Genomic DNA, 25,215 nt, shown 5'->3' with positions numbered 1-25,215 from the left:
TTTGGTACCTGGGGGCCTGTTTGGAGATCTTGGAAACGGTCACAGGCACCACAAAATACCCAGTGCACAGAAGTAAAGCTGGTGGTGCTCAGAACCCCCTAAAAATAAACCAAAACATATATACCACCCACCCCCCTAAAAAAAAATAAAACACAGGCCAAAAATAAATAAATCATATAGTGCACCCTTCAGACAATAGGTGACCCCTGCTAAACAACACAAAAAGCCCCCAAAGCCAACAACCCTCATGAAAATAAAATTACAGTAGTAGTCTAAGGTTGCCTTGGCAGGGACCAAGGGACTGTGTCTAAGATGCCCGGGCGCCAATGGGTGTCATACTCCAGTTGTACACTCTGGCGAGTCATTCCAGCTTTCCACAGCCAAAGGAAACTCTCCAGAAACTTCAGCCTGCCCAATGTGGTTGTCATCTGTACATCTTGTTGTTGTTGTTGTTTAGTCGTTTAGTCATGTCCGACTCTTTGTGACCCCATGGACCAGAGCATGTCAGGCATTCCTGTCTTCCACTGCCTCCCGCAGTTTGGTCAAACTCATGCTGGTAGCTTCGAAAACACTGTCCAACCATCTCGTCCTCTGGCGTCCCCTTCTCCTTGTGCCCTCCATCTTTCCCAACATCAGGGTCTTTTCCAGGGAGTCTTCTCTTCTCATGAGGTGGCCAAAATATTGGACCCTCAGCTTCAGGATCTGTCCTTCCAGTGAGCACTCAGGGCTGATTTCCTGAAGAATGGATAGGTTTGATCTTCTTGCAGTCCATGGGACTCTCAAGAGTCTCCTCCAGCACCATAATTCAAAAGCATCAATTCTTCAGCGATCAGCCTTCTTTGTGGTCCAGCTCTCACTTCCATACATCACTACTGGGAAAACCATAGCTTTAACTATACGGACCTTTGTGGGCAAGGTGATGTCTCTGCTTTTTAAGATGCTGTCTAGGTTGGTGGCCATTAGTCAGCAAAAGCATTCCCTTCCTGCTTTTTTTCTCCTGGGTAGACCCAAAAGTTTGTGACTTTGGATAGTCAGTTTGCATGTCTCCAATACTATGCTATAAAAAGTATTTCAATTAGTCATCAGATTAGCAATGGCTCATTTCCTGTGGTACCATCCAGATGTGGAACTCCAACTCCCATCATCCCCGGCCTGCATCAGGGATGATGGGAGCTGTAGTCCAGCAATATCGGCTCCCTTTGGTTCGCATTGACTGACAGCGACTGCCCAGGGTTTTAGACAGGGGACATTGCCAACCCACCTGGAGATGTGAGAGATCAATCCTGGGACCTTCTGCATGCAAAACAGTTATTCTACCGCTGAGCAACTCTCACTCCCCTAAAGCAGGTATAGGGAACCTTTGGTCCTCCAGGTGTTGCTGAACTGTAGGCCATTGGACCTAATGGGAGTTATAGTCCAACAGCACCTGGAAGGACAAAGGCTCCTCACACTTGCCCTAAATCATGGTCCAATATTCATGTGTATATGGTTGCATTCATATGGCATTTTTTTCCATTTCCTGGCATTCCCTCGATTGTTACCGTATTTTTCCGTGTATAAGATGGTCCCTATTTTGGGGGATTCAAAATTAAGAAAACACACTATGCACTATCCGTGTATAAGACGACCCCTTTTTTAAAATTTCAAAAATTTAGGAAACAATATAGTCTTATACACAGAAAAATACAGTAATTTCTGCCTTCTATTTGAGCTTTCACATGGCATAAAAGCCAGTTCCAGAAAGACAGCAGAATGCAGCTCAAGTTTAGCACTCATTGCCGCGTTATTAGCAAACAGATTTTTTTCTAGAAGCAAATAACATGAAAATTAGTGTTACACTTGGGCTGTATTTCTGGGGCTAGCATTCAATGTCATGTGAAAGCTCAAACAGAATGCAGAAATTAAGAGTGGGGAAGCGTCAGGAAAATGGAATAAACTGCCATTTGAATGCAGCCTATGTCCAAAAAGTGTGGGAATAATGATCTGTTTTTGAGCGCTTGTGAATTTGATCTCGGATTTCCAAAAGGTGAGCGTCAACACTGACTAAAATTTGGACTTCCTATGTAATGTATACACTGATATATAATGCAAAGAAAACCATGCATGCTATAGCCCTTAGAGATTTAGGATTTGATTGTTAGTGGCGCATCATCCCTAAGGCTTATAGTGCTTTTGTACATGACGCTTAAATTGCTTTCGAGCCTCATGGACAGAAAGAGATGTTGGAAGTACAACAGAGATCATTCCATGTGTAGCTTAAGGGTTAATTAGTGAGTCAGTCAATGAAGAGCAGCAATGGTGGTGGAAATAGCCTTTAGTAACCAAACACAGTGGTGTGATCATCACTAAGGAAGCACATGCTCCAATTGGCTGCATAGTTCTGAGGGTGTTTAACTCTGTATGTTTAGGTCAATGTCTTCCTGCTATGTGCAAGTAACAAAGACAAAACCTCTCTGTTGTTTTCTCCACAGACTTTACACAGTTTTTGTTCAGTTTACTTAGTAAAGTGTTATGAATGTTTATTTTCCCTCTGGACTCTATTTGCTCTATTTAAATGAAGAGAGAGAGAGAAATTTGTAGTGCAATTGAGCATTCTAGCCAATGTGTACATATTGCATTAGCATCAGAAACCTCATCTTAAAACGCAGCTTCAGATCTTGCAGGAGGACAAGATCTTCTGTGGTTTCAGCTGATTTAGGTCACATCCATAGTTTACCTGTCAAGCATTCTTATACAACTTTAAACAGATATGGCTCCCCCCTCCAAAGAATCCAGGGGACTGTACTTTGCTAAGGGTGCTGAGAGTTGTTAGGAGACCCCTCCCAGAGCTATAATTCCCAGCACCTTTAGCAAACTACATTTCCCTGAGAGAGCCACGACTGTTAAAGAGGTATAGGAGTGCAGATGTGACCTTAGCTCTCGGGCAAAAAGAAAACCTACATCTGAACTGGATCGTGCAACTGTATCTTATGCAACTCCATACATTTTAAACTCAACCGCACAGAGTATATGCACAAGATATCATCAACAACATTAGAGACTTACGCAATATATCTTTTGCAGTTTACATTACACAATGTAAAACAGAAAAAAACCCCACATATTCTCCTGAGGATGAGCACAACAGATTTTTAATAATTGCCTCTAATGATGCAATGCCATCATGTTAATTTTCAAGCAGGCAGCATTCCTTTCCAATGAGTAGAAACTTTGGGAAGGGGAATAGCTTTTAACCTTGGCCTTAAGGAGTTGACCATTCAAATAAAATCTCCATCTTGGGAGAGGAGTTTTTTTAAAAAAAAAAATTGGGAAGTGGAGAAAACTTTTAAATTAGCTATTCTGAGCTAGTTGTGGTAGGGAAGAAATCTCTATTTACTTTTTTACATGCTAGGCTAAATAGGTCCATGCTGAAGTAAGTGATCATAGAATCATAGAATCATTGAGTTGGAAGAGACCACAAGGGCCATCGAGTCCAACCCCCTGCCAAGCAGGAAACACCATCAGAGCACTCCTGACATATGGTTGTCAAGCCTCTGCTTAAAGACCTCCAAAGAAGGAGACTCCACCACACTCCTTGGCAGCAAATTCCACTGTCGAACAGCTCTTACTGTCAGGAAGTTCTTCCTAATGTTTAGGTGGAATCTTTTTTCTTGAAGTTTGGAACCATTGCTCCGTGTCCGCTTCTCTGGAGCAGCAGAAAACAACCTTTCTCCCTCCTCTATGTGACATCCTTTTATATATTTGAACATGGCTATCATATCACCCCTTAACCTCCTCTTCTCCAGGCTAAACATGCCCAGCTCCCTTAGCCGTTCCTCATAAGGCATCGTTTCCAGGCCTTTGACCATTTTGGTTGCCCTCCTCTGGACACGTTCCAGTTTGTCAGTGTCCTTCTTGAACTGTGGTGCCCAGAACTGGACACAGTACTCCAGGTGAGGTCTGACCAGAGCAGAATACAGTAGCACTATTACTCACTATTACTAAGTGATGGCAACCGAGATGTTTTTCTGCTGGAAAAGGTTTGAGGTTGAATACATTCTAGAGTCAAGCAAGCTGATTTTGAACTAGTTAAAGGAAGAACTGAAAATACGGAACCAGTAAAAGTGTGTGATAGAGTTGTATCAGGCAAGAATGAGCTACAGGATGACTACTTGCAGATCACAAAAAAGAGGACTAAAGAGGCCACTGATTTGCATACAACTTGCACTTGCTAATTTTTAAGTATAGGTGCACCTTTAGTAACAGTTACTATGATTTACACAGAAATACGAAACATCTCACCATAATGGAGAACACAGTGACCAAGGGATGATGTGCAGTCTGACTGCTGCTGGCTTTTGATGAGTAACTTTCCATTCTCCTTCAACGTCACTCTCTTTTCTTAAGGTTCTTTACTTTTGAAATCAACTTGCACCATATAGCCCTTCAGAAAGAGGAGCGAAGGTGAGTCTGTGATTCTTCAGAAGTTGTTGGGCTCCAACTTCCATCAACCCCAGCCAGCATGGTCAATGGACAGGGAGGGTGGGAGTTGTAGTTCAGCAACATCTGGAGGCACAAAGGTTCCAGGGAAGCCCAGAGAAGGGTCATCGCTCAGGGGCAGAACATCTGCATTGCATGCAGAAAGTCCCAGGTTCGATTCTAGCATCTCCAGGCATGGCTAGGAAAGACATTCTGTCCGAAACCAGCCACAGCCAATCAGGGTAGACCAGATAGCCAGTGTGGTGCCCTCCAGATGTTCCTGAACTACAAGTCCCATCATCCCTGATCGTTTGCCAAACTGGCTGTGACTAATGGGAATTGGAGTTCAACAGCATCTGGAGGGCATCACAGTGCTTCCCCCCTGGAGTAGACAATACTGGATGGAGCAATGGTCTGCCAAAATGGCAGCTTCCTGCATCCACTTGACATAATGTGCATGAGAGTGGCCCGCTTGATTTAAACAGAGACAGCTCTCTTTTTCTCTCTTTTTTAATTTTGGGGAAGGACTGAAGTTCAGTGGGAGAGCACTGACTTTGTTTCTGCTGAATCCTTTCTGTTGCCCCTGACATCTCCAAGAAGGAGACACTGTGGGGCTGGGAATGGGCTGGGAATGACTTCTGAAACCCCTAAGACCAGCTGTTGGTCAGACTAGGCCAGCCTTCATCAACCTGCTGATGGCTGGGGCTGAGCCCCAAACTTCTGGGGCACCTGGCCAGGTTAGCAAAGGCTGAACTAGAATGTACTGAGCTAGATGGACCAATGAGGTGACTGCATGAGGCAGCTTCCTATAGCCCTAAATAGTAGCAATAAATAGACTTAAGCCTAATTCAATATAATTGAACTCAATGGGTCTTACTTGGGAGCTGACATGTACAAAGTATGTGCAAAGTATTGGCAAACCAAATGTAAACTTTAATATATATTTCTAAAGTTTATCTTTAGAAACACAGTAGCCCCAAAGAAATTTGTATGCTTCTTTTCTTCTACTCCACCTTTTGAAGGTGTAACTTTCACTAACCTGTAAGTTAACAACACATGGATCTTCCATGTTCAACAGGACTTCTCCATTCATTTCAATGGTGGTGAATATCTGCCTTCCTTTCATTTTAAAACAGAGAAATCCTGGCATACAGAAAAACGTACACACAGCTTTGGATCAGGGCATTATATCCTACATTTTGCAAATGTATACTGGCTTCATCTTCTAATCTAGACCTTGAGTTTAAAAGCATATTTCAGAGTACATCATGTGTAGAGTGTTAGGAAATTACCACCATATGACATTATGCCACATCTTACCCACCCTTCACCATAAGTTCCCAAGGCAGGTTGCAACAATACAATAATCCAGTTATCATGCCCCTCAACATTTCTCTGATGAAAATACAGCTGCCCTATTTAATATTATTATCATTGCTTTTTTTCTAAAAATATACATATAAATTTTTAGGGGTACTCTCATTTTGACTCAAGAAAATCACCTGGAAAGGAAATGAAGCTGTCATCGGATTCACAAAATGTTTAGGGGTATGCGTACCCCTGCGTACCCCCCCTAAAAAAACCACTGATGATGATGATGATGATTACCCCACACATCTGACTAGGTTGCTCCAACCATTCTGGGTGACTTCCAACATATATGAAAACATAATAAAACATTAAACATTTTTTTAAAAATCCCTAAACAGGGCTGCCTTCAGATATCTTCTATAGGTTGTATAGTTACTTATCTCCTTGGCTCGGGGGTCAGAAAACTCCATACCCTCCAACATTTCTCTAATGAAAATAGGGATGTCCTAAGGAAAAGCAGGACATTCCGAGATCAAATCAGAAACTAGAATGGCTTCTGTAAATCCATGGAAAGTAGGTACACTTGGAGGATCTGAGTTATAAAAGCAGGCTCCCGGGTTGCCTTTTAATGGGCAGTTATGCTTCACTTCAAATCCTGCCCTCTCCTTCCCTGGCAATCATCACTGTGTCCTAAATCTTTCCGTGGAACTGAAATTCTGCTGCACGTCATCTATCTACCTTTTGAATCTTGCAAGTTCTTGTAAATTGCTTCAGGACTCCTTCTGGATGTGTTGTAAACAACAGGGAAATGCACGAGATGTGCTAAGAGAGGCCAACTGCCTAATAAACAGACCCATTTAATTTTATACCGCCATTCTTGACATTTTGCAGGCAGTTCCCAAGGTTAATCTCAGGGGACCAGGGGCACAACTGAGCTCAGATCTGATCCAGACCCAGTTCAGTACGGATCTCACTGTGGGGAGGAGATGAAGAAAAATGGGGAAATTTGTCATCGTAAAAGGGTGTCAAGTGAGGTGGTACATTTTTCTAAAACAGAGGGTGTGAGAAGAAAAAGGATTTCGGGGAGGGAAGAAGATTTTAGAGCAGCCAGAGGAAATATTTTGAATGGATAATGGCACCCAAGAAATTAGATTCCTGGAAGGAAAGGAAAAACACCCTCTCTTGTTTACAGGCCGGCTGGTACCAAGCTCGCCAGTCTATTAGCAGAAGCTATAAATCACTCTCTCGTTCCCATCATGTACACAGAGTAGAGAATTTGGCATTTAGATGTTCTAATGACCTAAACTGCACTTGGGAAAGAATTTCTACCTTAATCCAGAGACAGATGAGTTCTGATAGCGGTCTGCTTTCCATTGCGAGACTCACAAATCTGCCAGCTGTCCTGTTGGTCGAGTTTTGCTCTGGGACTGATCTACCTCTTTATCGCCACCCTAAATGCCGACTACAAAGCTGTCTCTGTTTAAATTAAGCGGGCCAGAACAAAACTTACAGTGACGTTTGCCTGTATAGAAGTATCTGCTTTCATTTGTACTGTCATCCCAATGGTAGAGGTGTGAACCAAGAAGCCTTTGATTCAAACCTTAGCTTTGGTAGAAACTTTTCCGATGGCATTATAACTTAATAATTTTCTAATTTATATAGCACCACCAGTGAGCATGGTGGCACTTTAAAGATTACAAAAGGACAGGTCCATGCCCTAATTTGCTTACAATCTAAAGACATACGCAGGGGAAACAAACAGGGAAAGCAAAAGGGAAGGAGGACTGAACAATGAAATAATATGCAGTTGCTTCAATTGCGCATGCTTTGTCCCTCAAGCCTCCCATCTCTAATGTGCTATTTTTCTGGAAAAAGAGGTGCCGGGACTCACCATGAACGCCTCCCTCGTTCTCTTAGAATGACAATGGCGCTCACCTGAGAGGTGCCAGGACTTAGTTCTGGTGAATTTTGGCCAAAAAAAAGCCCCCAATGTGGGGGTAGTACAGTCGTGCCTCATGTTACGGACACTTCAGGTTACGTGTTTTCGGGTTGCGGACCGTGCCACTTGTGCATGCGCAGATGCGCACTTCAGGATGCGAATGCTGTGAGTTGCGGACGTGCCTCCATCACAAATTATGTCCACAACACAAGGTTCCACTGTACTCATTCTTGACTACCTCACAGGGCTGTTGTAAGGGTTACTGAGTTAGTATATCCAGTGGTATTTGAGCATTTGGAAGAAGCATCCATAAAAGGCCATAAGTTAATATTAGCAACAAAGAAAATAATCAATTGTTGTGGCAAGTTATGTCAGTTCCCAGAATTCCCTAGGAAGAAGGATTGATATTAAACCACTCTTGGAAATGTCACTCTTTGAAGGGAGTAGGGGTCTTTTAACTATCCTCAGCATCTTTGACAAACCACAGAACCCAGGATTATGAGGGGAAGCCATGACTGTTTAAAGTGGAATGATACTGCTTTAAATGTGTGGTGCAGATGGAGCTACTCCTGTTGGTGGGCAGTTTCAGTGCCCTCACTCTCCCTCCTTAGGGTTATTTATGTTTAAATTGGACAGACGGGACAGTCCTTCAAATGGAGGAATGCTTTCTATGAGGTGGGACACGCAGCCATTATGTCTTTAAATTGCATCGTATATACTGATGGTCGACTCCGCAGTAAAGTTATGCAGCAAAATGCCCCCATTAAGGAAACGAAATGGAAATATCGACCTGCTGGAGGGATTCCCAATATATGCGGAAGTAGGGGAAGGAAATGGGAGCCCCCTCCCCTTAAAGTGGGGGGGAGAGGCCAATGAGAACTGAGCGTGCTCAGTGGCAAGATACTGAGGGTTTGGGGTGGGAGGGTCAAGAAAAGAGGGGGAAAGGAGTGGAATACAGACATCTCCCCACTTGCCATGTGTTCAACTCATGCACGACTGTGTAAATGCGAGGTGAGGAATTAAATACATCAGTTTTGTCTGCAAAAAGGCATAAAGAGGGCAAAACAAGCCCCCCAAAAAGAGAGCGGGGAAACTGAAAAAATGGCTGAAAATGAGTGGGGGAAATGGCTAGCAGTTCTGGGTACTGGTGTACCTCTGAATCACAGCCAAGCACTTTGGAGTACCAGTCTGCCTGCCTTGTCATTGTGATGCCTTGTCCAGTGATGAGGAAGACTGACAGCTGCCATTGCCACCATTCATACCAGTCTGGTAAGTGCTGCTGCTTTTTTAAAGGGGGTTTTGAAGGTTTCCAGAGGCAGACTCCCAAAAGAATTTATTGCTGTTGCTGTTGTAGCGTGCGTATGCCACTCAGTGGTCGTCAAACGGGCTTCCAGTCAAAAGTAGGGTGGATAAAAATCTATGATTTTTTTAAAAAATAATTATAATTCGGGGGGGGGGGTTAATTTAAATCAGATTTTTTTTTATTTAAATTGGATTTCTTAAATAAAATGCTTTTGGAGGAAAAATCTTTCTAAAGATAGTTTTCTGTTTAAGTTACATTATCGTCCAAAGGCTATTCATTGGGAAATAAGGATTTGTTTTAAGTTTTTCATGTGTGCTAAAACTCAGTCTAAGTTGTGAGGTGTGTTTTTTTTTAAAAAAAATAACCACATCGGTTAACAAACATGGATACATATGCTATAATGCTATTGTTTTAGGTAAATAAATTGTTCAAATTGTTATTAAGGAAATGGTTATTTTTCTCCTTCCGATAAAGTACAGCAGAAAAGTTGTCCAAATATAAACAGTTAACTTCTTAAATACTCACAATAATTTCATAATTATCTCTCTATGTATTTCTAATAGTATAACCAAATCAGTAATTTTTTATAGAATTGTAAAAACTACTCTGAAAATTTATTACTCCAAAAATGAAACCTTCATCTGGTTGTCAATATTAAGATTATACCAGCAAGAATGAGTCTTTTTGTAAAATAAAACCTATTTTATTTTTTATCTTTACCTATTTTATTTTATCTTTTTGTAAAATAAAACCTATTTAAATCGAGTCTTACTGACTAGTGATTTAAATCGTGATTTAAATCAAATCCACCCTGGTCAAAAGTGAATATAATATGACAGCAAATAAGAGATGTATCAACAAATGCACAGGATCCAGACACTATAAAAAGCAAGGAGGGAATGGTTAGTAAACAGGGGTTTCTTACTTAGGCACTGAAGTCTTTAGCCACACAACTATCCTACAACATCAGCTGAATATTCAGTAATCTGGCCCAGGATCTAGCAAATGGATACCTTGTTGTATTTAGCATTCTTGCAATCTTATATAGAGGTTCGTGCCTGTAAGCAGACAGGGATACAGCCTAACCCAAGCCTAACAAATCAAACAAAAAGTGCGAGGAAGTGATGAAATTTGATGAATGAAGAAAGAAAGTAAAAGCCCATGAAATAAGTGAAGGTTATCTGAAAGAATATTAGATTGCATCTTGATGTATCTGTTTGGACAACTGCCTTTGAAAACCATCCCCCTTACAATTTTGCTGGGACGCCTCTTTGCGGACTCTCTTTATTTATGGAATGCTGATCTAACTCTGATCTTCTGGGGCTGATGAACACACCGCTGTCTATGGAAAGTACAGCATCTTGAAGGAGTGCAGTGAGGTAATATAATTGAACTCCAGTTATAGTTGACATCTCGTGAAGTCAACGAGGCCTTGGCTCAACACAACATACTTTCTCCCCACCCCCCATCCCACTTAGATGAACCTTATAAAGAAAATTTATGACTTTCTGCGGCTCTATCAGAAGTATGCCAACTGCTGGGCTAACCGGCTATCTAAAGCAAAGTGACTCTCAGAGCTCAGTTCTCAGTGTGTGTTGTGATGCATGTGTTGTAAATTCACAGGAAAGTGATTGCTTTTTCTCAGGTACATTTCTTAGTTTTTGCAAAGTTCGCTTACTGATTTACTTAACGTTTTTTAAACGAACCACTCCTACAAAGTGTTCCTCCATCCATAGCCTTTAAACTTTTTTGAGATTCCCCTTTAATACCATTGCTGTAACCTGGACTCTATTTTTATTTTTTATATGAACCAACCCAGATCTTACACTCATAACCTGAGAACCTTCTTCATGTGTCTCTGGCAGCTGGCAGCATAAGAATGGGCCTTTTCTGCAGTGGCTCCCGATTTGTGAAATACTCCCCTCAGGGAGGCTGGTCTAGCACCTTTCTTATATATCTTTAGGCACCAGACAAAAATGTTTCTCTATAACCAGGCCTATGGCTTTTCAAATGTGTTTGTGGGAAGAGGGTTATTGGTTTGTTTTTGTTTTATTTTGTATTCTCATTCCCTATTTTTCTGTTGCAAACCGCCTTGGGATCTTCGGATAAATGGCAAAATAATAATAATAATAATAATAATAATAATAATAATAATATACTTTTATATATACTGTCCAATGCTCTCGTTTCTCTAGAGTAACCAAAGGTTGTCGTTGATGATGTTGAAGATGGAAGCTCCTGCTTCCTTAAAGGACCGGTACTTGTATCAATAGGAAAACTATCAATTAATTAATTATCAATTAATTTAATTTCTAAGAGGGTTACATTTCCTTCGATAGTGTACCCCATTATGTGGAAGTGAGGGAAAGTGAGGGAAACCAGGCAGAGGGCCTTCTTGGTGGTGGTGCCCGCTCTGTGGAACACCCTCCCATCAGATGTCAAGGAAATAAACAACTATCTGACTTTTAGAAGACATCTGAAAGCAGGCCTATTTAGGGAAGTTTTTAATGTTTGATCTTTTATCATGCTTTTGGTATTCTGTTGGGAGCTGCCCAGAATGGCTGGGGAGGCCCAGCCAGATGGGCGGGATATAAATAATAAATTATTATTATTATTATTATTATTATTATTATTATTATTATTATTACTACTACTACTACTACTACTACGCTTGCTTGAATTCCTTTTTCTGTGCAACTGTACACAAGGTACAGGGGGCTGCCATAAACAGGCAGTGGAGGTATCAGTCACGGAGATTGCTTTTAAACACAAAGGAATTTAGTTGCTTTCTGCAAATGATCATTCCTCCCCTGTCCCAATATCCCCCCCCCCCCCATTTTCTCTCTGTTTTACTATTAATTACCACACTGGGTGCCTTTTTACTACTCGGGATGGGGGATGGGAAGGGCTTTTTTTTTCCTCGTCAGAACTCGCCAGAACCCAGTTCTGGCGCCTCTCATGTGAGCACCATTGCCATTCTAAGACAAAAACAGGAACTGTTGATGGTGAATTCTGGCCCTTTTTTCTTTTGAAAAATAGCACTGGGAAGAAAAAATGTGCATGAAGGCCTCTTTCAGGGGTGGGGTCAAATATGGCCCTTTCTCTGGCCCTCAGGAAACACTTTTCCCCCTAACCAGCATGGGCTGTATGTATTTGTCTGTGTGAGAATGAGTGAGATTGGGAATGTAACTTATTCGGAATCATAACATTCCTATCAGCGATTGCTCACTGTAAATGCCAAGCTCACCTGCGACTTACTATCATCATCATTTATAATTTGTATACCGTCTTTCTATCTTACAATACTTAAGGTGGTTTACAAGCTGAAGAAACAAAAAATGTACACCTTATAACAATCTAATGCAATACAGTGGTGCCTCGCAAGACGAAAAGAATCCGTTCCGCGAGTCTCTTTGTCTAGCGTTTTTTTCGTCTTGCGAAGCAAGCCCATTGACGGCTTAGTGGATTAGCGCTATTAGCGGTTTAGCGGCTTTTAGCGGCTTATTGGCTTAGCGGATAAGCGGATAAGCGGCTTAGCGGCTTAGAAAAGGGGGGGGGAGGAAAAAAACCCCGCAGGAACTCGCAAGACATTTTCGTCTTGTGAAGCAAGCCCATAGGAAATTCGTTTTGCGAAGCACCTCCAAAACAGAAAACTCTTTCGGCTAGTGAGTTTTCCGTCTTGCGAGGCATTCGTCTTGTGGGACACCACTGTACAAAAATGTGGTAATAAAGCAAAACTTTAAAATAAGCAACCTACACCAAAAAAGTAACATTCAACAATCATTAGAACAGTATAAAATAATAATGCCAACATATAAAAGTTAAAAAGAAATCCACTCAACAGTTACAATAAATAATTTCTAAACTATAGTCAATAAAACAACGGCAAGCCACAGTACATAAAATAATACAATATAAATTAAGAAGCAGAGACTAGAGGGTGGGGCAAGGCAGGTGGAAGGAGGCCTTGCCTGACCAAGTTTCTATGAAATATGACACAGTGCACTACTTGCAGAATGATGCCTGTAGTGACATCATCTAAAGATTTCCCCTCCCCCCTTTGCAGATACTCTTTTTTTACCCATGCAAACTTACGCAGTTAAAACTCATATGTCCGGTTGACTTAAATTTCTTTGCTTAAGTTTCAGTCCTTGCAAAATGAGCTAGCGCAGTAGGGCGTGATGAGTTCTTCAGCTTTCAAATTCCCCAAATGAGGGTTGTTAAAAAGTTGTAGCATGACCTGGGAATTCCAAAGATATTCTAGCTAAAATAATATCGTTTTGCTTGGTAAATGTGTGTACAGTTGCATGTAAATATATAAAAATGATTGCCAAGTACTTGCAGATTATTTAATCATCATCAACGTCATCATTACCCAACATTTTCAGAAGGTAACATTAAAATTCTTTGGTTTTCTGAAAGCTGTTTATGTGCTTCTTCACCAAACATAGACTTACCAAGCTTAATAATAATAATAATAATAATAATAATTTTATATGTTATCTGATGACAATAATAATAGCAGATTTTAATTCCTCACACCCATAACTGGGGGGAAAGCAAAAATTAAGTTTCACCCCCTAAAATGACATGCCCTACCAGGGTTGGGGAACTCACAGTCTTTCAGATATTTCTGGAGTTCCATCAGCCCCAGTCAGCATCCCAGGTCAGAGATGATGGCAGCTGGAATCTAGCAACATCTATCTGGAGGGCCACAGATTCCCATCCCTGGAACTACAGGAAGAAGAACTAGATTTTAAAACAAACCCTACGCCAAAGGATAAATGGACATAAATCTGACATCAGGAATCACAAGACAGAGAAACCAGTAGAACACTTCAATCTCCCAGGACATTCTATACAAGATCTCAAAGTAGCTGTCTTATTACAAAAGAATTTCAGAAATAGACTGGAACAAGAAGTTGCTGAATTGCAACATATTACCAAACTTAAAACCATGGAGAGACCTGGTCTGAATAGAGACATTGGATTCTGATCTCATTATACATGATAAAGCTACTTTTAGCCATCTCACCCCTTGCTTTTTCCTGTAAGACCAACTGCAGTTGTTAACAGACGTCAACAGGTTTACCACACCTATCAGCCAATCACCCATTCCCACCACCCTTCTGAGTAAGACCCCTCCCCACCCTCTCACTATATATAAGGGTCTGGTGACTTCTGTTTCAGTGTATCTGAAGAAGTGTGCGTGCACACGAAAGCTCATAACAAACTTAGTTGGTCTCTAAGGTGCTACTAGAAGGATTTTTTGTTTCGTTTTTTGTTTAGATTTTAAAAGATAGCCCTACATAACACATCTTTTAAATGACCTGGGTTGCAATTGGTACCTATAGTTTCATAGTTAGAAGCATTTAAATACATGGTTTGGGGGGGGAAATCTTGCCCTTTGCTTTCTTATTGTTGGGTACAATCTAAGGTGAAGCATTTTTTAAGTCCCATTTATTTGTTGGCATGTAGCAAATGTGGGTCAAACTACATGTGATGCTAAACATATCTTTGAATTTTGTGACTGGGGTTCTCCTCCCCCCCCCCTCTCTCTTTTAAAAAAACAGCAACCTAACAGCAGCTGCAAGGAGGAACAGATTCAGATCAAAGACGCTAGCACAGGGTGTTTCTCTTTTGAAAATGCTCCCCCAAAGCTGGGGGTGAAATGGCAGCTTTATGGGATCTTTCAGCAGGAAGCGGATGCATAGGGAAACCCGCCCCCACCCCTTGTGCTGCTGTGCTGATCTAGGTCACCCTCCCCATCCCTGTGGCTGCTTTTAGTTAAAGAGAGAGAGGTGGAAAGAAACACATTTAGCATAATTTGTCATTTGACCCTAAATATTAGACAGAGAAGGCTGAGCTAGGAGAATGGTTCTCTCTGATGTGCTAGCTTTCTGTGGGAAAAGATTTTTTTATATATATGAAAACATGGAATAACCTGCAGGGGAGAAATTTAGTTCAGTTCACATTTAAAAGCAACCCCACCAAATTCATGCTTTCCGGAACAATATTCCAACCGAAACACAGCAATCTGTTGAAATTTGCACATTTCTGAATTTTGCAACCATTTGTTGTGTACAGAAATGCATGTGGTGGGGGAAAAGTGTGCATGAAAATCCATATATTGTTTTAAAAAATAGCACAGAGAAATGCAAAAAGGTGTGTACCTGGCAAAATTACACACAAACATGTGTATATTAGGAAAATTCACACTAAAATGCTGGTACATTTTCATGAGAACTTTAAAAAAAGAAAAAGAGGCACCCTCAAACTAATGGGAAAATGTGAAGCACTGAACCTGACACTGGAAAAATGACAAACTTTGAGAAACCATCCCTAGTCTGAAGTAGTATAGTCCATAAACAGGTTGACCCACATTGTGACTATTGCATTCTATTAAAGGTAAAGGTAGAGGGACCCCTGACCATTAGGTGCAGTCATGGACGACTCTGGGGTTGCGGCGCTCATCTCACTTTATTGGCCGAGGGAGCCGGCGTACAGCTTCTGGGTCATGTGACCAGCATGACTAAGCCACTTCTGGCAAACCAGAGCAGCGCACGGAAATGCCGTTTACCTTCCCGCCAGAGTGGTACCTATTTATCTACTTGCACTTTGACGTGCTTTCGAACTGCTAGGTTGGCAGGAGCAGGGACCGAACAACGGGAGCTCACCCCGTCACGGGGATTCGAACCGTCGACCTTCTGATCGGCAAGTCCTAGTCTCTGTGGTTTAACCCACAGCGCCACCCGCCTCCCTTATTGCGTTCTCTTAGGCTTGCTGTATTTCAACAAGTGAAAATCCAGACACAAAAGTTGTTAAGCTTTTTGGGGGTTGTTCAGCTTCCCCCCCCCCCAAAAAAAAATCTCCCTCTCCCCCCCAATGATGTTTTGGAACTCTTTTTTAGGAATTTTGGCCAAAAAAACCCCCACTTCACAGAAATTTAAATCAGCTTTTGAAAATTCTACCCAGACACTATTTTTCACGCACGAATCCCAGCTATGTCCAGGAAATTATTGACTTATGGCAGCCTGATCTATGCATATTCATAATTCTTCATTTTTTGCATATTTGCCTATGCTTGTTCCATTCCCCTTCCCCTTTCCTCTCTCCAGCGTGTTGCACATGTTACTCACCCCTTAACTTTTTAATCTGCTTCTGCTCTTTCAGGCCATCCGTTGCACTCTGGTAAGCTGCAGCTGCCAGTGCTTCAAACCTGGGAAAATAAACCAGCGACAATGTGACCAGTGTCGGCATGGATGGGTAGCACATGGTAATAAACCTCAAAGAATTTTAAAATAAAATAAAAAATGCATGTCTTGCCAAGTAGCCACCAGCTGTCTTAAGTACAGTTTTCAGTTTATTAACGGAGACATTGCAAAGTCACTAATAACAAAACTCAGAAATTGCTTATAATAATTGTCTACAGAGTCATTCAGCTCAGCTTTGGGCAGTGGCATAGCGTGGGGGGTGCAGGGGGGCCCGGCTGCACCGGGCGCAACATCTGGGGGTTAGGATTAGGGGGCGCAATCCACGGGTTAGGAGGCGCAAATCCATGGGTTAGGGGGCGCAAATTACTTGCCTTGCCCCGGGTGCTGACAACCCACGCTACGCCACTGGCTTTGGGATAGCAAAGCACTTCTTTGGTGCAATTCATAACTAGTATGAATTGCTACGTAACTAATAGCAATTTGCTTTACAAGAGGATCACATAATTCTGAATGTTCAGAACACAATTTAGGCTAAACTGGGGACAGTTTACAGGGAACCAGGCAGAGGGCCTTCTTGGTATTGGCACCCACCCTTTGGAATGCCCTCCCATCATATGTCAAGGAGATAAGCAACCTTTAGAAGACACCTGAAGGCAGCTCTGAATAGGGCAGTTTTTGATGTTTAATATTTTAGTATGTTTTTTTGTATGTGCTGCCCCAGAGTGGCTGGGGCAACCCAGTCGAATGGGCAGGGTAAAAATATGGTGATGATTATTACAGTCAACATGGTGCCTTCCAGGTGGAAAAACGGGGCGATCCCTAGCCTAGCCAACCTAGCAAAGGGATCATGTGCCAAACCAGAAATTTGCACCCAACCCCTCCCCAAGCTTAAATAATTGGAAAATACTGTTCTGGCAGATGATGCTGTGAAACCAGAACTAGAGCTGTATTCCCGTCTCTCTCACACATTGAATGTAGCTGGGAGGGGAGGGTGGTGGTAAGGGTTCCCGCTTTGCATTACATAGGTTCCAAGTTCAAACCCCTAGTACAGTGGTACCGCGGGTTACATGCGCTTCAGGTTACATACGCTTCAGGTTACAGACTCCGCTAACCCAGAAATAGTGCTTCAGGTTAAGAACTTTGCTTCAGGATGAGAACAGAAATCGTGCTCCGGCGGCGTGGTGGCGCGGCAGCAGCAGGAGGCCCCATTAGCTAAAGTGGTGCTTCAGGTTAAGAGCAGTTTCAGGTTAAGAACGGACCTCCGGAATGAATTAAGTACTTAACCCGAGGTACCATTGTACCCCAATGGTGTTCTTTTTGTCTAATTGTTTCATACCCATTTATGCATAAGTAGTCACTCGCCTTTTGTTTTCCTTTTCTTTTCAGCCTTAAGTAAGCTAAGGATCCCTAACCTATACCCAACAAGCCAAGTGGAAATAGTCCAGTCTAATGTGGTATTTGATATAAGCAGCCTCATGCTGTATGGAACTCAGGCAGTTCCTGTCCGACTCAAAATTCTCTTAGATCGGCTTTTCAGTGTCCTGAAGCAAGAAGAAGTCATTCATATCCTCCATGCTCTGGACTGGACACTTCAAGACTACATACGTGGATATGTCTTACAGGTACATCTCTAGGTCCTCGCTCCCGCTAGGAGGGTGACAAGAGAATCGGGACCGAAATGAGGCCGAGAAACCAGTGGTCTGCGTGTTTGTGGGCACCCCAACATCTGGAGAAGTACAAATAAATTTTAAGAAAAGCTTTCTGCAAGCTTTGTTTCCTGAGAAGTTTGAATGTTTGTGAACGTTCCGTTGGCATCCCAGCAGCTCGCCCAGTTGCATCAGAACTTGAAGCTGCACTAGCACCCTTATAACGCAGATATTCAGCATCAATTTATCCATTTCAGTTGTGCCATTTTGAACTTTTCCAGCATCATCAGTACCGTTACACCGGGGCAGAAGTTTACACAAATGCTGCTCCTCTGTTGGCATTCTTGTTTCAGTGTAAAGTAGCATTATGATTTATGTTATGGCACGAATAAATATTTCATGGCACTTGATAATTTTGCTTTTTAGTGTTAGGATTAAAAAATATGGGCTCAATTACCTTGAACCTTTTTTGCATGAAAAATTGATGATGATACATTCTTCATCATCTTAGAGAAGTCTTGTGTGCCCAGTGAAAACCCTCAGTAGGCTATCAAATACATGTTCTGTGATAAAATATTTATTACAGATATTGGGAAAAGTTAGGTATGGCTGGAGTTTGAAAGAACTTGCAACACTCTAGTGTAATTACAGCTGTGCTCTGTAAACACTGGCGAAGGATCGATGCAGGTTCATTTGTTCTCTGATCTTAGTAGCTTGGAAGATTATTAAACTTGCAGTGGAAGAATACTTGACTTAAATGTGGAGCTAAATCTTCTTCTGATTTCTCCATCTCTCTCTCTCCATTCGTACATGTTGTTTCGCCGGTACACGTCTTAATTTTTTTCTGGGGAGATTGCAAAATACTTTCTAATCATCGGTGCTGTGTTAGAAAGAACAAATGTTGGGGTGATTGAAATCCAAGAATAATATATATCACAGAATTGCCCAAACAAGCTGGCCTCAGCCTTAGCCAATTGTGTGGATTTGGCTAGACAAAGAAGACTAACCTCTCAGAAAACTGCCTGGAATAGTGATGGGCAGCTGTAGATTCCTGAGCAGGATCCTGACCTGCTCACCCTCCCCACCCTGCACTTCCAACTCTGGCCATCACTTGGTCACTTTATAGGAAAGTGTTAGAGCATCTACTTTGCACACAGGTGGTCTCGGATTCAGGTTCATTTGCGGGTATCTCCATGTAGGAGTGGGATAGACCCCTGCCTGAAACCCTGTAGGGTCGTTGTCAGTCACTGTGGACAATACTAAGCTAGATGAGCCTAATGCTAACCCTAAGACACAACCCTCACCTTGTGTCTATTTAGTCTGAGCTGCCCCCTACCAAAAAAAAGGACAGTATAAATAAGCAATGCCACCGAGGCTACCTATGAAGGTGACCTGAAAACTACAACTAACCCAGAATGCAGCAGCTAGACTGGTGACTGGAAGCAGCCGCCAAGACCATATAACAGCAGTCCTGAAAGACCTACATTGGCTCCCAGTACATTTCCGAGCACAATTCAAGGTGTTGGTGCTGACCTTTAAAGCCCTAAATGGCCTCGGCCCAGGATACCTGAAGGAGTGTATCCACCCCCATCATTCGGCCCGGACACTGAGGTCCAGTGCCAAGGGCCTTCTGGTGGTTCCCTCCCTACGAGAAGTGACGTTACAGGGAACCAGGCAGAGGGCCTTCTCGGTAGTGGCGCGTGCCCTCTGGAATGCCCTCCCATCAGATGTCAAGGAAATAAACAACTATCTGACTTTTAGAAGACATCTGAAGGCAGCCCTGTTTAGGCACTTTTTAATGTTTAATGTTTTATTTATACCCAGCCAGATGGGCGGGGTATAAATAAATAAATAAATAAATAAATAAATAAATAAATAAATAATTACTACAGTGGTACCTCTGGATGCGAACGGGATCCATTCCGGAGCCCCGTTTGCATCCTGAAGTGAACGCAACCCGCGTCTGCGCGTGCACGGGTCACAATTTGCCGCTTCCGCGCATGCACATGACGTCATTTTTAGCGTCTGCGCATGCGCGAGTGGCAAAACCTGGAAGTAACATGTTCTGTTACTTCCGGGTCGCTGCGGAGCGCAACCCGAAAATGCTTAACCTGAAGCTACTTCAACTCGAGGTATGACTGTATTATTATTATTGCCATCCTTACCCCAAATATAGCCCTTCCAAACTCCCACTGAAGCAAGGGACAAGGCAAACACAGTTCCCCATGCCTGCTCCCTCTGTGGTTATCATGGTGCATGGAGCATCTTTCACCTGTTCTGGCAAGCAGGATCCCAGGTGTGTTGCACTGCAAGTGAGTGCGTGGGACGAGTGACAGGACATCAGAAGGAGTGGGTGAGTGGAGCATGTCTGTCTTGTCACCTTTTTTTACTGGGAGGTGGAGAAGGCCATGCAGAGTAGCAGCTTTAGCACACAGGAACATAGGGAGCTGATTCAGAACATTGGTCTGTCTAGTTCAATATTGTCTACACTGACTGGCAGCAGCTCTTGAGGGTTTCAGGCATGGGTCTTTTCTGGCCACACTTGGGGACACCGGGGATTGAACCTGGGACTTGAATCTGAATGCAAAGCAGATTATCTGCCACTGAGCTATGGCCCTTCCGCTTTGCAAGTTAAGCATAAGCATCTCAAGAAGAGGTAGGCAATGTTGTGCTTTCAAATACTGTTGGGTTACAACCTTCATCAGCTCCAGCCAGTATGACCAATGGTCAAGGATTATGAGAGTTACAGTCCAACAATATCTATGTTAGCTGCCCCTGCACTGAAGCGTCCATATGAATTTGATGTTGGCGTGTTCCTCTTTTACATACAGTGTTGTCTGTTGTCTTTTTAAGGATGCTGCAGGAAAGGTCCTGGACCACTGGAGTATCATGACCAGTGAAGAAGAACTGGCTACTTTGCAGCAATTTCTGCGCTTTGGCGAGACCAAGTCCATTGTGGAGTTAATGGCGATTCAGGAGAAAGAAGGGCAGTCCATCGTCATCCCCACAACCGCAGCCAATATGGATATTAGGGCATTCATTGAAAGCTGTAGTCAGAGGAGTGCAAGCCTCCCGGCTTCCTTGGATAAAATGAACCCTGTCAACATCCACCACTTTGAGAACGTTGTCAACAACATGGCCTTCATGTTGCCCTTTCAGTTTTTCAGTCCTGTTCCTCCGCCCCTCATAGGTTCACCCCCTGAGAGGCTTTTGATGGAGCCAAGTCAGGACTGGAGCAATGAACTCAAGCAAGATGTTCCTATGCAGTTTGCGGAAAACAGCTTCCTAACTTCCGATTCTTCATTTCAAGGTGAAAAGGAGGTGGCCTCGACCAGCCCAGATATCGCTTTGAAGGATGACACTTCTCCAAGCGATTTAAGTTCGCCCGGCAGCATCACAAAGCCTGAAATGAGCCAGCTCACTCCAGAAAGTAAAATAAAATCTGTCGATAAAAACGGCTTCGCCACGAGGAGAGGGCGTGTTTTTTGTACAGCGTGCGAAAAGACCTTTTACGACAAAGGGACTCTGAAGATCCACTACAACGCTGTCCACCTGAAGATCAAACATAAATGTACCATTGAAGGATGCAACATGGTCTTTAGCTCCCTCCGGAGCCGAAATCGACATAGTGCCAACCCCAACCCTAGACTTCACATGCCAATGAACAGGAACAACCGGGATAAAGATCTGAGAAACGGGTTGGCCATCACCGGACTGGAAGAGAACAAACGGACGGACTTTAATATTTTGCCTCCCGACAGTAGATCCGTTTCCAGCTACGGAAGCTCTTGCAGCGATTCAAAGACACAGCCAGGTTTTCACAGCACTGGCCAAAATGGCATTCTCTTTCCAAACTTGAGGACCGTGCAGCCAGTTCTGCCATTCTATCGCAGTCCGGTCACACCGGCTGAACTTGCAAATACTCCCGGCACCCTTCCTTCCCTACCTCTGGTTTCCTCGTCAATCCCTGAGCCGCTGGTTTCTAACGAATCGCCCTTTGACGCGCTGCCCAAGAAAAAATCCCGCAAGTCTAGCATGCCCATCAAGATAGAGACAGAAGCCGTTGATACCCCTAGCGCAACTCACGAAGTTGCCAGCTCGGAAGACGACATGCCTCCTCGGCCGGTAAGTGATGGGCCTGTTGAGATGGGCAGTTCTAGGATAGAAAAAAACCCAAACCACCCAATGGAAAAGAAGTCCCATTCAGGTACATCACAGAAATCCATTTCTGAAGATGGAGGGCCGACATATTTTAAATCTATTGAGCCAAATAGCACATGCGCCAACGCAGACGAGTTGCATCGGCCTGAGAAAACAGCTAAGCCCGAACAAGGCAAATTGTTAAAGGTAGTTTCTTGTGAAAATGCCTGCAAAGATTCAAACCAGCAGCGTGATGTGATCAAAGTAGTGACAGAACCCCATGGCTATCTTAAAGAGCAACTGAATTACAGGATCCCAATGAACGACTGCGATGAATTGCAACACCATTTGCTGACTAGGGGGGCGTTCGGCACACTGTCTGGTAGGAGTGTAGCCGTTCCTGGTTTCGAAGCTTTTAAAGATATAGATCATGTGAGTCAACATGCGCCGCTAGGGCTTCAGAGGGAAGACAGCCGTTTCCATTGTGACATCTGTAAGAAGACCTTTAAAAACCCCTACAGTGTGAAAATGCATTTTAAAAACGTACACCTAAAAGAAATGCATATTTGCACCGTGGAGGGTTGCAATGCTGCCTTTCCTTCTCGTAGAAGTCGAGACAGGTAAGAAAACAGTGCACATAATCCTTCTATTATTATTTTTAAAAAATAAAAATAAAATAATAGTCCTACAATGGAGCCTAGTCTGAAATGCAAATAAGTTTTGAAGCATGTTTTTGTTGTGTGCCCCCTCACCCCATGTATCTTCCTCATGCATGTTCCATACGTCATGCATGTTCCATACGTCATGCATGTTCCATACCTTGTCCCCCGGGACAAGAAGGCATGGAATCAGTGGTTCCCAACCTTTTTTTGGCTATGCCCCACCTAAGCATCTCTAAAATCCTGATGCCCCACCCTGTGACATTTAATTCTTTTTATTCAAAAAGTGAACTCCTATTCACGTGGAGGAAGCCTAAAAGGCCATTCACTGTTAATAAGTCATTCTCGAATTGCCCCCCCCCTAAAAATCAAATTGCCCCCCTGTGGGGCATGTGCCTCACATTGGGAACCATGGCATTAAATGAAACCCTGGAAATCTAATTGCTAGTAGATAACAGTGGTTGAAAATAATTTTATCTGTGGGTTGTTGTTTTTAGAGATGCAATTTCTTGCACATGCAGGGTAACAAGGTCTTGCATTTAACTTGCCTTTTCAGCCATCTCCCTAAATTTTTAAAGCAAAATCTACAGTGGTATCTATCTATCTATCTATCTATCTATCTATCTATCTATCATCTATCTATCTATCTATCTATCTATCTATCTATCTATCATCTAGCTAGCTAGCTAGCTATCTACCTGTCATCTATCTATCATCTATATCATCTATCTATCTATCATCTATCTACAGTGGTATCTATCTATCTATCATCTATATATCAATCTCTATCTATCATCTATCGATCTATCTATCTATCTATCTATCTATCTATCTATCTATCTATCTATCATCTATCTATCATCTATCTATCTATCTGTCTGTCTATCTATCTGTCTATCTGTCTATCATATATCTATATCTATATCTATATCTATATCTATATCTATATCTATATCTATATCTATATCTATATCTATATCTATATCTACATCTACATCTACATCTACATCTATATCTATCTACCTATCATCTATCTATCTATCATCTGTCTAGCTAGCTAGCTAGCTAGCTATCTGTCATCTCTCTATCATCTATCTATCTATCTATCTATCTATCTATCATCTATCTATCTATCTATCTATCTATCTATCTATCTATCTATCTATCTATCTATCATCTATCTATCTATCTATCATCTATCTATCATCTATCTATCTATCTATCTATCTATCTATCTATCTATCTATCATCTATCATCTATCATCTATCATCTATCTATTTATCTTCTTCTGAACTGATGGCAGAGGACTTAGTTTCCTCTTCTCCATCAATCACACCATCTGTTCAGCCTACTCCCTGCCTGCTCCCCTCTGCTTTCCCCTCTTACTTTCCTTTTTGCCCTCTGGGCAGATAAGAACATAAGAAGAGCCTGCTGGATCAGGCCCAGGGCTTGTCTGGTCCAGCATGCTGTTCTCAAAGCAGCCAGGCAGGTGCCTATGGAAAGCCCACAAACAGGATCTGAGTGCATTGGCACCCTCCCCTACTGCCATTTCCAGCAATTGGTGTTCAGAAGCACACCACTTCCAACTGAATTCCAGACATTTGTTTTGTCCCTCTGGCTGGGAATGATGGGCGCTAAGAGTCATACAGGATCTGGAGAGCCACACGTTCCCCATCTTGCTCTTCCCGGTGCCAAAACCTGTCCTTTCCAGGAGCAGGTTCCAATTTGATCCCATTGCCAGCTGGGAAGTAGCTAACAAACAGGAAGAATTGTTGTGGACTATTTAAGGTCTGAGATTGCAGTCAAATAAGACTGTTCCTGTTCAGAAGCTGCAGGCCCCAAATCTTGCTGCCTCCTGCTTCCACTCCCCCCCTTCTCCACTAGCAGTATGGGACACGGGTGGCGCTGTGGTCTAAACCACTGAGCCTCTTGGGCTTGCTGATCAGAAGGTTGGCAGTTCGAATCCACACGACGGGGTGAGCTCCCATTGCTCTGTCCCAGCTCCTGCCAATCTAGCAGTTCAAATGCAAACCAGTGCAAGTAAATATATAGGCACCACTGTGGCGGGAAGGTAAATGGCGTTTCCGTATGCTCTGGCTTCCGTCATGGTGTTCTGTTGCACCAGAAGCAGTTTAGCCATCCTGGCCACATAACCCAGAAAGCTGTCTGTGGACAAATGCCAGCTCCCTCGGCCTGAAGCGAGAGGAGCGCCTCAACCCCATAGTCGCCTTTGACTGGACTTAACCATCCAGGGGTCCTTTACTTTTACCATTTACTAGCAGTATGTAGTGGGCACATTTGCCTTCCTGTGTCGGGCTGTGCAGACAGAACTAAGGAGAAGATGCGACAGGGCTGCTCTGCCTGGCTCACTGCCCTCGCCAGACCTCAGAACTAGCTTCATCTTGCTGTTCATCTTGAAAAACGCGACTAGCTATTCTGTCCTGGGAGAAAATGTGTTGTCTTACTTAAGGCTATGGCACCATTTGTTCATGGATATTAGGTATGGGGAACCTTTGTTTCTCCAAATGTCACGGAACTGCAACT

The 25,215-nt window shown here is 42.9% G+C and overlaps 1 protein-coding gene across 2 annotated transcripts in view; it reads left to right on the top strand.

Annotated features, from left to right (window-relative positions):
* BNC1 (basonuclin zinc finger protein 1) overlaps positions 1-25,215 on the top strand; it is a 36,909-nt gene that overhangs the window by 5,288 nt on the left and 6,406 nt on the right. For both annotated transcript variants that reach the window (XM_081838833.1, XM_081838832.1), the window contains exons 2-4: positions 16,185-16,287; positions 17,612-17,847; positions 20,725-22,631. In XM_081838833.1, coding sequence (XP_081694959.1) covers positions 17,701-17,847; positions 20,725-22,631 — 2,054 coding nt within the window. In that variant the 5' untranslated portion in view covers positions 16,185-16,287; positions 17,612-17,700. The remainder of the gene's footprint in view (positions 1-16,184; positions 16,288-17,611; positions 17,848-20,724; positions 22,632-25,215) is intronic.

Source organism: Podarcis erhardii (genome assembly GCF_964252035.2).
Source record: "Podarcis erhardii genome assembly, chromosome: 14".
Classification (NCBI taxonomy): Eukaryota; Metazoa; Chordata; class Lepidosauria; order Squamata; family Lacertidae; genus Podarcis; species Podarcis erhardii.
The sequence above is the reverse complement of the archived record's forward strand: the minus strand, read 5'-3'. Positions and strand labels throughout refer to the sequence as shown.